At 24.9% G+C, this 11,590-nt stretch overlaps 1 protein-coding gene across 1 annotated transcript; it reads right to left on the bottom strand.

Annotated features, from left to right (window-relative positions):
• Positions 1 to 8,812: 8,812 nt before the first annotated feature.
• Positions 8,813 to 9,299, bottom strand: Bm17703 (Uncharacterized protein; the record flags this gene model as incomplete). Its single annotated transcript, XM_043081196.1, has 2 exons — positions 8,813 to 8,913; positions 9,272 to 9,299. 2 exons carry the CDS (start codon positions 9,297 to 9,299, stop codon positions 8,813 to 8,815), a joined length of 129 nt encoding a protein of 42 aa, XP_042937130.1.
• Positions 9,300 to 11,590: the final 2,291 nt, after the last annotated feature.

Genomic DNA, 11,590 nt, shown 5'->3' with positions numbered 1-11,590 from the left:
AGTTAAATCATTTAATTTGAGCTTTTTTTTCAAATAATTAATAATCAAAATCATTACTAATTGGATTGATGATAATATCATACATAATCATTTTTTATTTTGCATATAAATTTCTAGTAATAACATTAAATTGTTATACTCGGAATGAACTCAACAAAAATAACTTAACAATAAGACAAAATACCCGCAGTAAACATAACAAAAACAAATCTCTAATTGAATTTTAACAGTAAACATTCTCTAGTATATGCTCACTACTACTAATAGTTTACAAATTTTCTTATATGTAGCAAAAAAAAAAAAAGTATTACTGAAAAATTCAAATTAAAATGCATCATTTGATTCACTGATCATAAAATATGATCAAATTTCAAAAAAAAAAAAAAAAAAAAATTCCTTCATCACATCGTTAATGTGCTACCGTAGTCATAACAGTGTCGTCACAAACTTTTTGTGTCATTTTAATTCTATGCTGAAATTGTTTTTTCAAAAATGAAAAAAAGAAGACTCATTGTAATTAGGAATGAATGTTTTGTTTAATATTAATTTTATTACATCATATCTTGAGAGGACATGTCACAAAATAATTTATCATCTTGGGAACAGCTACGAAATAATTTGTCGTATTTTGAGGACAGTATGGAATAAATCTCAGATTTTTTTTACTGAAGTTTTTTAACTTCTCACATTTGATATTCATTGTTTTTTTTTCCCTGTTTCTGAAAGAACGCATGGATTTTATCATTAATATCAAACAAAGGAAAAATTTTTATTCTTTTTTCTTTTCCAAAAAGTAAACGTAGCATTATAATTTCAAAACTTTTACTTTTATCATCAATTAAATATATGAAAAAAATTGTTTCATCTTTAACAGTTTTGCTTAGAATTTTACTTTTCAGTTACGAAGAAGTTATTCATGTGATAATGAGATTAAAATGTTTTATTTTGTAAAAAGTTTGAATTACAATTAGTTGCAAATAATTTTTATTGCTGTTTGTCATTTGAAATCACTAATATTAGCTTTTTAAAAAATAGAAAGTGGAACTGTCGGAATCGGAAGTAAATATCAGTACCGTTAAAAAAAAAAAAAAAATCACCATTAACTCTTTGTTTCTTCTTCCGCCTATTAATTTTGATTTATCTTATTTCAAATTTATTTTTTATCTGACTTTAGACTCCTTAACTTCATACCAATAAATTTAATTGACTATTGCATTACAGTTGTTAAATGTTGCATATTTTGGTGGGAAAAAAAGATAAATTATTAAGCCGAAAGCAAAATATCATAGCTCAAAGAAATATAACAAAAAATTAGAATCATTATTGATTGATAGACGTGAAGAATTGTCGATCATCCAATTTATCAGTTGATTCATAAAATTTTTTCAATTAAACTTATTAATTATGCAAATATTTGATATGGATAGATTCAAGGAACATTTAATAATTTATTATTATTGAAATGTTGATAACAAGAGAAGGAAGAAGAAATAGAAAATATAAGCTATTAGAAGTCTTTAATTAATTTTTTTTCCTGATCGATTTAAAAAATTGTAAATTTTCTTGCACAATTTTTAAATACTTCAATTTTGATCTGAAAAGGTAGCATTGAAATATATATGAAATTTCATTTCAGATGCAAGGTTTAATAATGATAACTGCTCAATTCTTACATTCTAACTTATTTAGTTTATGAGTTCGAAGCACAAAAATTCTTCTCAACAAATTTATAAATTTAAAAAATTTCATAGATGTTTTTCTCTTGCGTATTAAAATGGGCTAACATATTATTGTCGAGATTTGTATTATATCGAACCATACAGTATCGATTTAATTCCACTTTTTCCTACAATTAAAAAAAAAAACAAAACAAATTTTACTAAATTTTTGAAAAATACGTGAATTTTATGAGTAATTCGGCAAATTTACAATTCTTTTACTTCGCACGTCTAAATGACATATAGGGGAGAGGGAGAAAGTACTTTTTTTTGTTATTTTAACAAGAAGTTTATTTATTTTCATCGTTCACACCGAAATTAATTTCTGTCATTATGAAGCGATGCTATAAAAATTGTATGGAAGAGGAGGAAGACAAGTAAAAGAGGCCAATCTTAAAGAAAAACTGTGACAAATGCGCTTTTTAGGAGACAAATTGAAGGACAGAGAGAAAACATTGCTTTGCTGTGATAACAGCACATAAAAGCACATCGTTTTTCGTCTCTTTTTGTCTAGCATTAATAGAAATTTTGAAATATTTTCAATCATTATTGTACTACTAAAATGACTTTTACGTGAAATTCTTTAAAATGTTCCGAAAATGAAAATTGCAAGCATATTTATCGTTTCATTTAACAAAAAACTTCAAAGTAATACGTGACTTGTGAAAGTGTTACGTCAAATTTTCAATAGTAAAATAATGATATAACAGCTAAATAAATGCAATGAATTCAAAAAATTTACTTATCAACTAACCGACACAACAATTATTGTAAAACCTCTCAAACCATTTACATTACTTACTCAACAGTATAATTAATTATTTGTAACTTTTAAAATTCAATACATGCAAAATTTCAAAAATTTTTTAAATTCCAATGATGAAATTAATAGCCCGATAAAGCCTACACGCCAGCAAAGTATTTAAAAATGTTATAAATCAACGAATCAATCCTGCTAACTTATTAATTTATTGATTAAATTTTTGAGTGATTTAACTATTTTAAACTAACTATTGGTAATATGATTAATTCATTGATGCAAAGTACAAATAATAAGCCAAGCACGGGAAATAGGGAGAGAGAGATGAAAGTAAATCGAAAGATAACTTAAGTTTTCCTTCAATAAATTGAAATCATACAAGTTGTTCTAGAAATTGAAGTTAAAAAATGAAGTTTAAAATATCTTTTAAAAAAGCTTAATAATTAAGAACTAAAAGTTTTTAGAAATTCAGTAAACTATTAGAATATAAGAGAAAAATTCTTTACAAATTCATTTTCCAATTTTACTTTTTGGTCGATCAAAAATAATAAGTAATAAAAAAAAAATCATTTCATCACATGCAAATGATTACAATTGCTAATATTTTAGCGCAATTAGAGATTTGAAAAAAATTTTTTTTTTAATTAATTAATTAGTATCTCAAAGAACTTTATTGTTTGAAAGTAACTAAACATTCAACATTTGCTGAATGGTTCAAGAAGAAGAAGAATTAGTCGTTTTCATAAAATAAATTAATTAAAAGAAATGGAAAACAGTTGATCACAAAAGATTAATGGGATTTAACAGGTGGATTAATTTAGTGTAACTTTTTTATTGAATATAGTCAAAACCTAAATTTTGGATATAAAATTTGAAATCTAATTGCTAAATTATCCTGGTGGGCAGATTTATTAATGAAATTTTGAGCAATTAAAAATCTAATAAACGATAATAAAACTGTTCATATCAGGCATCAAATAACTAACTGTACTCAAATTTATTGACAACTTAAAAGAATGAAAAGGACATAAATGACTTTTCTAATTAATTATCTTTTTTACAGTATGAAAATTGAGGAGAATCTTTTTTTTTTTTTTCAGAATTGAAAGAAAGAAAGAAAGGAAGGAAAAAAAAAAAAGAAATTAGTTTTGAATGATTGAAAGGTATTTCGAAATACTGAAATTTGAAAAATGTTGGAAGTTTCGTATAAATTGGAATGAGGATTGAATGGAAGCGGAGAAAGGAGGAGCACAAATTGCGCCATGAAATAAATGATTAGGAAGAACCAATGAATGAAGGATGTAGGATTAAAATGAAATGGAGAAAATGAAAGATTTTAATATACTTTACACTTTACTAATCTTTTTCTATGAACTATTTTGAGAAATGCTAAAAAGTAAGACCGACATAAGCCAAAATAAAAGGTTATAATTTTTTAAATTCCAAACAAAAAAAAAGAAAAAAGTCATTTATTGAGCAACGAAAACATTGAAATATAAGAAAAAGAAAAAAAAAAAAAAAAAAACAGAGAATCATTTGTGTGATTGTCGATTGCATACCATTTTTCTTTTCGCTTGTAACTTCCAGTTCTCTCAAATTTTAACTTTTACCGTATGCTAACACTGAATTTAACTTAATTTACAAAATACTTGTTTGTATTTTAAAGAAAATTTGCTGAGAGCGCATAACAGGCGGAAATATCCATTTTCAAATAATGATATTACTTTATCTCCAACTTTGCAAAAGCAAATATTAAATCTTTTGTATAGCATTAATTAAATTTCACTGATAGAAGAGATATTTTAGATCAATTTTTTTTTTTTTTTTGTTTAATTAACAATTACTTTTATACAAAATTTGGAGAAAACATTGAATAACAAAGTTATTTATAAAGAAATTCGTTAAAATTTTAACCAGAAGATCATTTAAACTTAATTTTACAATTGTTTTAACATATTTGGGTACCAAAATGTCCTTTGAAAATTTTAAAAACTTACGCAGGCAAAAGTTAATATAAGCATCAACAAAAAATGTGAGAGGAGAGTGAGAATGTAAAAATTGATAATTCGTTTAGAATTAATAAAATGACAAAAAAAAAAAAGAAAAAAAAAAAGCAATAGCTTAGCTTACACTTACCGCCTGATTATTTCATCAGATCATTTTTAGTTGGAGGGCTAATTACACATCAGATTGAAAATTAAAGAAGTTCAGGCGGTAAATGTAAATTAGAAACTGGTAACACAATCCTTTTCTTCTTCTAAATCTTTGAAGGAAAAATTATTCTTTGAATAATATCATTTGTCTATTAAACTTTATTAAGATTAGAACCAAATATGTATATACTGGCAACAAGCGCAAATAGTCAGGATAGTTAATGCATGTTCAATCTGATAGATTTCTTATAACTTTTTTAATTTTGTGTCTGATATAATTAGCTCTCCAAATATCTCCAAAAACTTAACTTTAACTTTTTGTCATATACTAAAGTTTAAATTGTCGAAACATGATCAGGTTCAGTTAAGCAACTGAATTAATGTGTTAAATGTTGGTGTCAACAAAGAAAAGAAATGACATTTATATTTCGATTTGAATTTACATGCATGTACTAACATGAGGTGTTTTACATTTGAAATGAATTTGTCGAGTTGTTGCAGTTCGCTAATCATTCACACAAACATAAACAAAGCAGATAGGAGCATCAAATAAATAAATTTTAAAATTCAATTTTTTAATGATCCAATTTTACACTTAAATGTACATGAAAAAAAATTCAATCAACTTGTTTTTATTTCTCATTAAGTTATCATTCTTTTCATTCTTTGTTTCAACCACCTTTCCTTCGTTTTCATTAAAAATTTTTACTTTGATTTCCATTTTCAGTAAAGCTAAAATTTTTTGAAAATTTTTCCTTTGAAAAATTATCATTTCATTAACGTTGAAGCAAACAATTTTAAAATTTCAATTACTTGAATCAAAATTTTAAAATACACTGCAACTTCTTCTGTTTTCCAAATTATTGATAGCACTTTTTTTCTCTTTGTCAATAAAATGCTTCTCATTAAACAATTCTTTTACATTATGTTAGATTTTTTTATGATAAATTTCGGTTTTTGATTTGATTTTTTAAAATGGTATCAGGTACTATAAATGCCTTCTATTCATTATCTTTATCTAATTATTAAATTTTATGTAAACCTTTCCATCCTGTTTCCTTAGAAAACTTTATTTACAGTTTTATTCGCTTTATTTATTTCTTTTCAGTTCTACAAGTTCTTATGATTAATGCAAATAGCTCCTCAAATAGTTCCCAGAACAAAATTACGGAAGTTATATGGTTGAAAACGGATTTTCCGCATTTATCACTTACATAAATATTTAAACTAAGGAATTAAGCTATTTTAACGAGTTAAAAGAGAAGAATTCAACAAATTCATACTCGAATTCAATGCAATTTAATTAATACTGTGTTATCACAATTTCCAAACATATATATAATATCAATAAAATAATATAAAGAAAGACTTCAGAATAATTTTTTTTTTGATAAAAAAGCGAATTTCGGGTTCATTTGAATTCGGGTTCATTTGAATTAGTGATCAGAAAAAATCTGATAAAAAAAAGCGAATTTCGAGTTCATTTGAATTAGTGATCAAAAAAAAAAAAACATTGCATACATATATACTTTTCTAATTATAACTGGACTTAAAGTGTCCTTTGCTGTAAAACAAAAAAACAAAAGTAAAAAAAAAAAAAAAAAAAAAAAAAAAGCATACCACATAATATGTTGGAGAAAATATCATGCCGATATGAAAATAAAAAATGGAACTTAAATGCAACATCAATTTTATCAAATGGTGATTAACTTTCTGATAGAAAAATTTACATAAAGACAGCTAATACAAAATATGAAGTAAAACTTTTTCATGAGAATTTATAATAGAATGTTAGCTAGAAAAATCCTGCATATTTCCTTTTTAAAACTGAGCTGAATATGAAATCAACAAAAATTCAAATTACTTATATCAATGACAAAAAATCCAAACGCAAACTTTACCAATCACTTCGGATAAACATTTAAGCTGGTCGCGAACAATTCAAATTTTTTCCGTCGTTCTATACCGAACAAAATTGTATGCGCCTTAAATTTAAAACATTTGTTTTAGTTTGAAATACTCGAAAAGGAACATAAGACCTATCAACACATACCGCTCCAACAAACAGTTCGTATTTGGCCAAACATTGAATTAAATAAAATGACCACTGGTTAAGTAGAATCGCTGCTGATCAAGTAAAATGACCACTGCCGGCTATCCAAAAGCTTTATCAGGCTTCACTTGTGTGGGTGATCACTTGATGATATTCTAGTGATAATGATAATTCCTTCAAAACAGCTCTATATTCAAATATTTTTACTCTTATCTCCGAAATGAATTATTATGGACAAACTGTTAGCTAAGATTGTCAACTGTTTCCTTATCTTTTGCACTTATCAACACCGTTTATCATCATTTTACTCATATGTAAGTTAAGCTATACGTCACGGATCACACAGAAGTTAGCTATACGTCACGGGTCATACGAAAGTTAAGCTACACATCTTCCCAATGTGTTCAACATTTCACCATAATGAGCAAAATTATTCAGCAATTTTCTAAGTTTTTAAGACCACTTCAACCATCAATTCCAGTGTGCTAATAGACTGAAAGTAGACTGAAAAATTAATTTTCATCACAAATATTTATGGCAAATTCTTGGAGCGATATGAATAACGAAGAAAGTCAGCCATAAAATGGAAATAATAAGAAAATGTTGAAAAACCTAAAATCTGATCACATCTGAAAATGTCTTCGAATTGTTCCACACCATTTCAGCATCAAAAAGCATCTGAAAATTTTTGCTTATTGAATTTAAGATAGATGTTAAGGAATAACTACTTCAATTTTATCAGGATAATAGTTATTATTTTATATTTTACACCTAAATAGCCTTAAATTTAAATTAAAACGAATAGGTTTTATACGTTTGGAAGTGTTTCTAGAAAAAAAAAAAGATACGTTCTGAACATTTGGTAGAATTCGTTCGAATATTCTAGCCTATATCATAACAAATAAAAAGATGTCACCAGCATGAAGGTAGATTATGAAGGTGGTTTAATAAAATTGTAATGTTAAACAAATAATTCAAATGATTTCATAATGTTGATCGGACCTACTTTTGCAATTTTAATTTTAAAATTTCTATTATCATTAAATTCGCTGTAACTCAAAACAATATTCACTAAATGAATTAATCATTTTCAACGTACATATTTATACTTAAAATTCATTTTTTGCATTTAAAATGAATTAAAAATGATTAGATGGGATCAATTACTTTTGATTTTATTATTTATTAATATTTCAAAAAATTCTTTTCACAATTTTCTGCCGTGATAAACAAAGAGATGATACTAACATGAAAGAAAATCATGACCATGAAGATGGCGTATTGCCAGTAAATTCAAAATACTTTTATGACGTTGGTTAATTTTATTTTTGTAACTTCATTAGTATTTTAAAATTTACATTTTCGTTAAATTTATAGTTTGAGCCATTAAGAATGATGTTAGCTCCACTAATTCAAATCATTTTGAATGCATGGATTAATATTTTCTTACGTAATTATTTTCTTACGTAAAAATCACTTAATTGAGGTCAATTTTTGGGATCAATTTTTTAAAAAAAATTAATTTATTATTTGACATGTAATGACTATCTGATTTTTTAATAATAACTAGAAATATTATTCGAAAATTGCTAAAACAACAAAAAATGAAATAATTTAAAATGAGATTTAAGAGAAAAAATGCATAGAAATTAAGCATACCGTTGTCCCGAAGACATAAGTTATAGCAGCATCTCACTGAAATGCTTTCTGGTTTGAATAGCATATGGCATTGAATACTGATATGCTTGCTTAATCGTAAGGAAGCACTGCAATTTATAAACTATATTTGATTATTGTTTATGAGAAAAGTTCACTTTGAAATTAGGTGAAGAATAAATTGTAATAAATAAATTGGAAATATAATAACAATAAGACACTATAGTAATTTAATAACACTACTACTAATAGTAATAACAGTAGTAATAATAATTAATAATAATAATGAAAACAACAATAATAATAAATAGTAGTAACAATAATTATTAATAACAATTAATAATAATACTAATAATAATAGCAAATAACAAATAATAAAGGAAGGCGACGTCAGTTACTAACGGATAAGTGTTTGCATGTATGATTGACCTTTTACCATCACTGTACAGCGTTTATCTCTGTTCTTTATTGATCAAATCGTTCCTTTGTTTCTACCACTGTCGCGAGAATGTGTTACATTCATTGATGTTTCCACTTTCATATTCTCAAGTCCATAAATTTTTATTCTCATATCTATGCCTTACTCAATTAGTTTTTTAGCTTTCAAAATGAACAATGTAAATTGAAACTAATAATTTTTAGAATCCAATTACATATAATTGTAAATAATTGATGATTACTTTTTACGTTTCGTTACTATTAGTCCTGTAGAGCAAATGAGTTTTAAGCATGCTTGTTTCATTTATTATTTTTTTTAAAGCATATATGATTTTATTTATCATACCTTCTGTGAATATAATTTTTTTTTTTGACAGGCTAGCAGCAACCTAAAATATTATTTTTTCTTTACAAATAATTTTGAAACGCCATGCTATAAGAGGGAAGCAGTTTTTTGAGGAAATTAAACATTGAAAGTTGAAAGTTAACAAACCTTTGAAATGGTCGATATATCCGAGCATCAGAAAAATTCTGTTTACTGAATCTAAGATCAGTGACGTCATGGACTTCATAATTATTCACCGAGATTACAATTCATAAATCTTCATTGAAAAACAATCTTAAATTTAGAGATTTAAAAAAAAAAAAAAAGAATTCATAATATGAATAAATTACAAAAAGCATGCAGTTAATAGAATTAACAGAAAAATGCATGCAAACAATGTTAATAAAAAACGAGTGAAAAATAAAAGCATGCAATAAATACAAAAGAAAAAAGTGTGCGCCTTAATAATAAATGGTGTGAGTAAGTTTACAAAAAACATGCATGTTAATAAAACTAGACAAGAAACGCATGCAAAAACAATGTTAATAAAAAAACAGAAAATAATATAAAGTTACAAAAAACATGCAGTTAATAAAATTAACCAAAAAATTCATGAGAAAAAGTTACAAAAAGCATGCAATTAGTAGAATACAAAAATTTACGTGTTAATAGCAAAAATAAAAAAAAATAAAAAAAAACACGCAATTGGTAGAAATAACCGAAAACACATGCAAAACCAATATAAACAAAGAAAAGATAAAAGTGACAATTTTTTGAAACAAAAGAAAAAGTGATACAAATTAGTGGTAATATAACAATAATTAAATTAGTATTAGTGGAATGGACAAAAGTTAGCAAGAAGTAAAATGCTAAAGGCATAAAAAAATGAAAATAGCAACAAATGGAATGAATAAAAAAAAAGCATGCAGTTAATAAAATACAAAAAAAATTTCCAAAAAAAGATTCCAAATAATAATCTGAATAAAACAGGTTCAAAAAAAATTGAGAGCGATTTTAACTCATTTTTTTAAAATTTTAACTCAATTGAAAAAAAAAATTGAAAACGCAAAAATTCAAAACAAAAATTAAATATTTTTGAGATCTTTTTAAAGCTTAAAGTTCTATCAATTCAAAAAATATATTTAAAAATGAATAGAGATCAAAAGTTTTGAAATTTATTCCAGATTTCAGAAGGTCCTTCAACTGAATTTCAAAACCAAACATTTTTTCTATATGCTTGGTTAATGTTATACTGACGAAGGAAGGTATAATTCTATACCTCCCTTCGACCAACCCTATCCTCCCTCCCAACTAATACACACAAAGATAATTACAAATTGATACCGACTTATGAGAGCTCAAAAAAAAATTTTAATTACATCTTATTAAATCTATCCTCTGTTGACAACTTATCTCATTTAAATTAAAACTTGAATACAGACAGAAACTTTCAAAAATTGCTCAATTCCCTTAAAAATATATTCATATGAAAAAATTTGTGCTTTTTTTTAATAGCAAAAAATCATCTTAAAATGTAAAGAACTTATTAAAAGTTAAAAAATACAAAAAATAAATATACAATAAGTTGATATCTGATGTACACAGCAATAAAATTAAATAAAAAAATTTAACACCGCTAGTAACACTAAAATAACAATGAAAATTTTCATTAAACAAAAACAGTGGTTAAAGTAACATAAACAATAAAAAAAAAGAACAATTGTGATAAGTTTAGAAAATCAAAAAAACAGTTATAAGTAGTCAAAAAAAAAAAAAAAAACAGTTATTAAACAGTTACAAGTAATATCAAAAAAAATAAAAACATTAAATTACATTATTTAAATGAAAATAAATAAAATACACAATTTTTAATAAAAATTAGCAGCCCAAAAGGCTAAAAAAACAAAAAAAAAGCAAGAAAAAACAACTGATTTCAAAGTAATCTGATTTATCTTTTTTGTTGGCAAAAAAATGCCTTTTACAATCTTTTTATTGCTCTATCACTAGGACGGTAAATGACATACAGAAACATAAAGGAATTACAAACTTTTCCATATTTTGAAATCAGTTGTTCTTATGTTAAATCAAAGAACAAATCATTTTTTTTTTCATTTTTTCTATTTTTAATTTTTTTTATTCTTTTGATTTTTTTTTTTGGTTTTTTTGATTTTTTTGTTCTTTAGTTTTTTTTTTTATTTCTTAGTTTTTTCTTTTATTTTTTAGTTTTTTTTTGTTTTTTTTTTTTTTTTTTTTTTTTTTTTTTTTTTTTAGTTTTTTTTTTTTTTTTTTTTTTTTTTTTTTTTTTTAATTTTTTGGATGTTACTAACCAGCTTTCATTGGAAGAGGATGGAGATTCGCAGCAGGCAGCGACAGGTGGCCGCATGAGGAAGACCAGGCAATAATATTAGCCTGAAAAAAACCACTGATTAGAAAAATTACGAGACCCACTTTAATATTTTGTTTTCTATGGTCATTCAATTTTTTTTT

Source organism: Brugia malayi (genome assembly GCF_000002995.4).
Source record: "Brugia malayi strain FR3 genome assembly, contig: Bm_v4_Chr4_scaffold_001, whole genome shotgun sequence".
Taxonomy (NCBI): Eukaryota; Metazoa; Nematoda; class Chromadorea; order Rhabditida; family Onchocercidae; genus Brugia; species Brugia malayi.
Note: the sequence above shows the minus strand (reverse complement) of the source record. Positions and strands in the feature narration are given on the sequence as shown.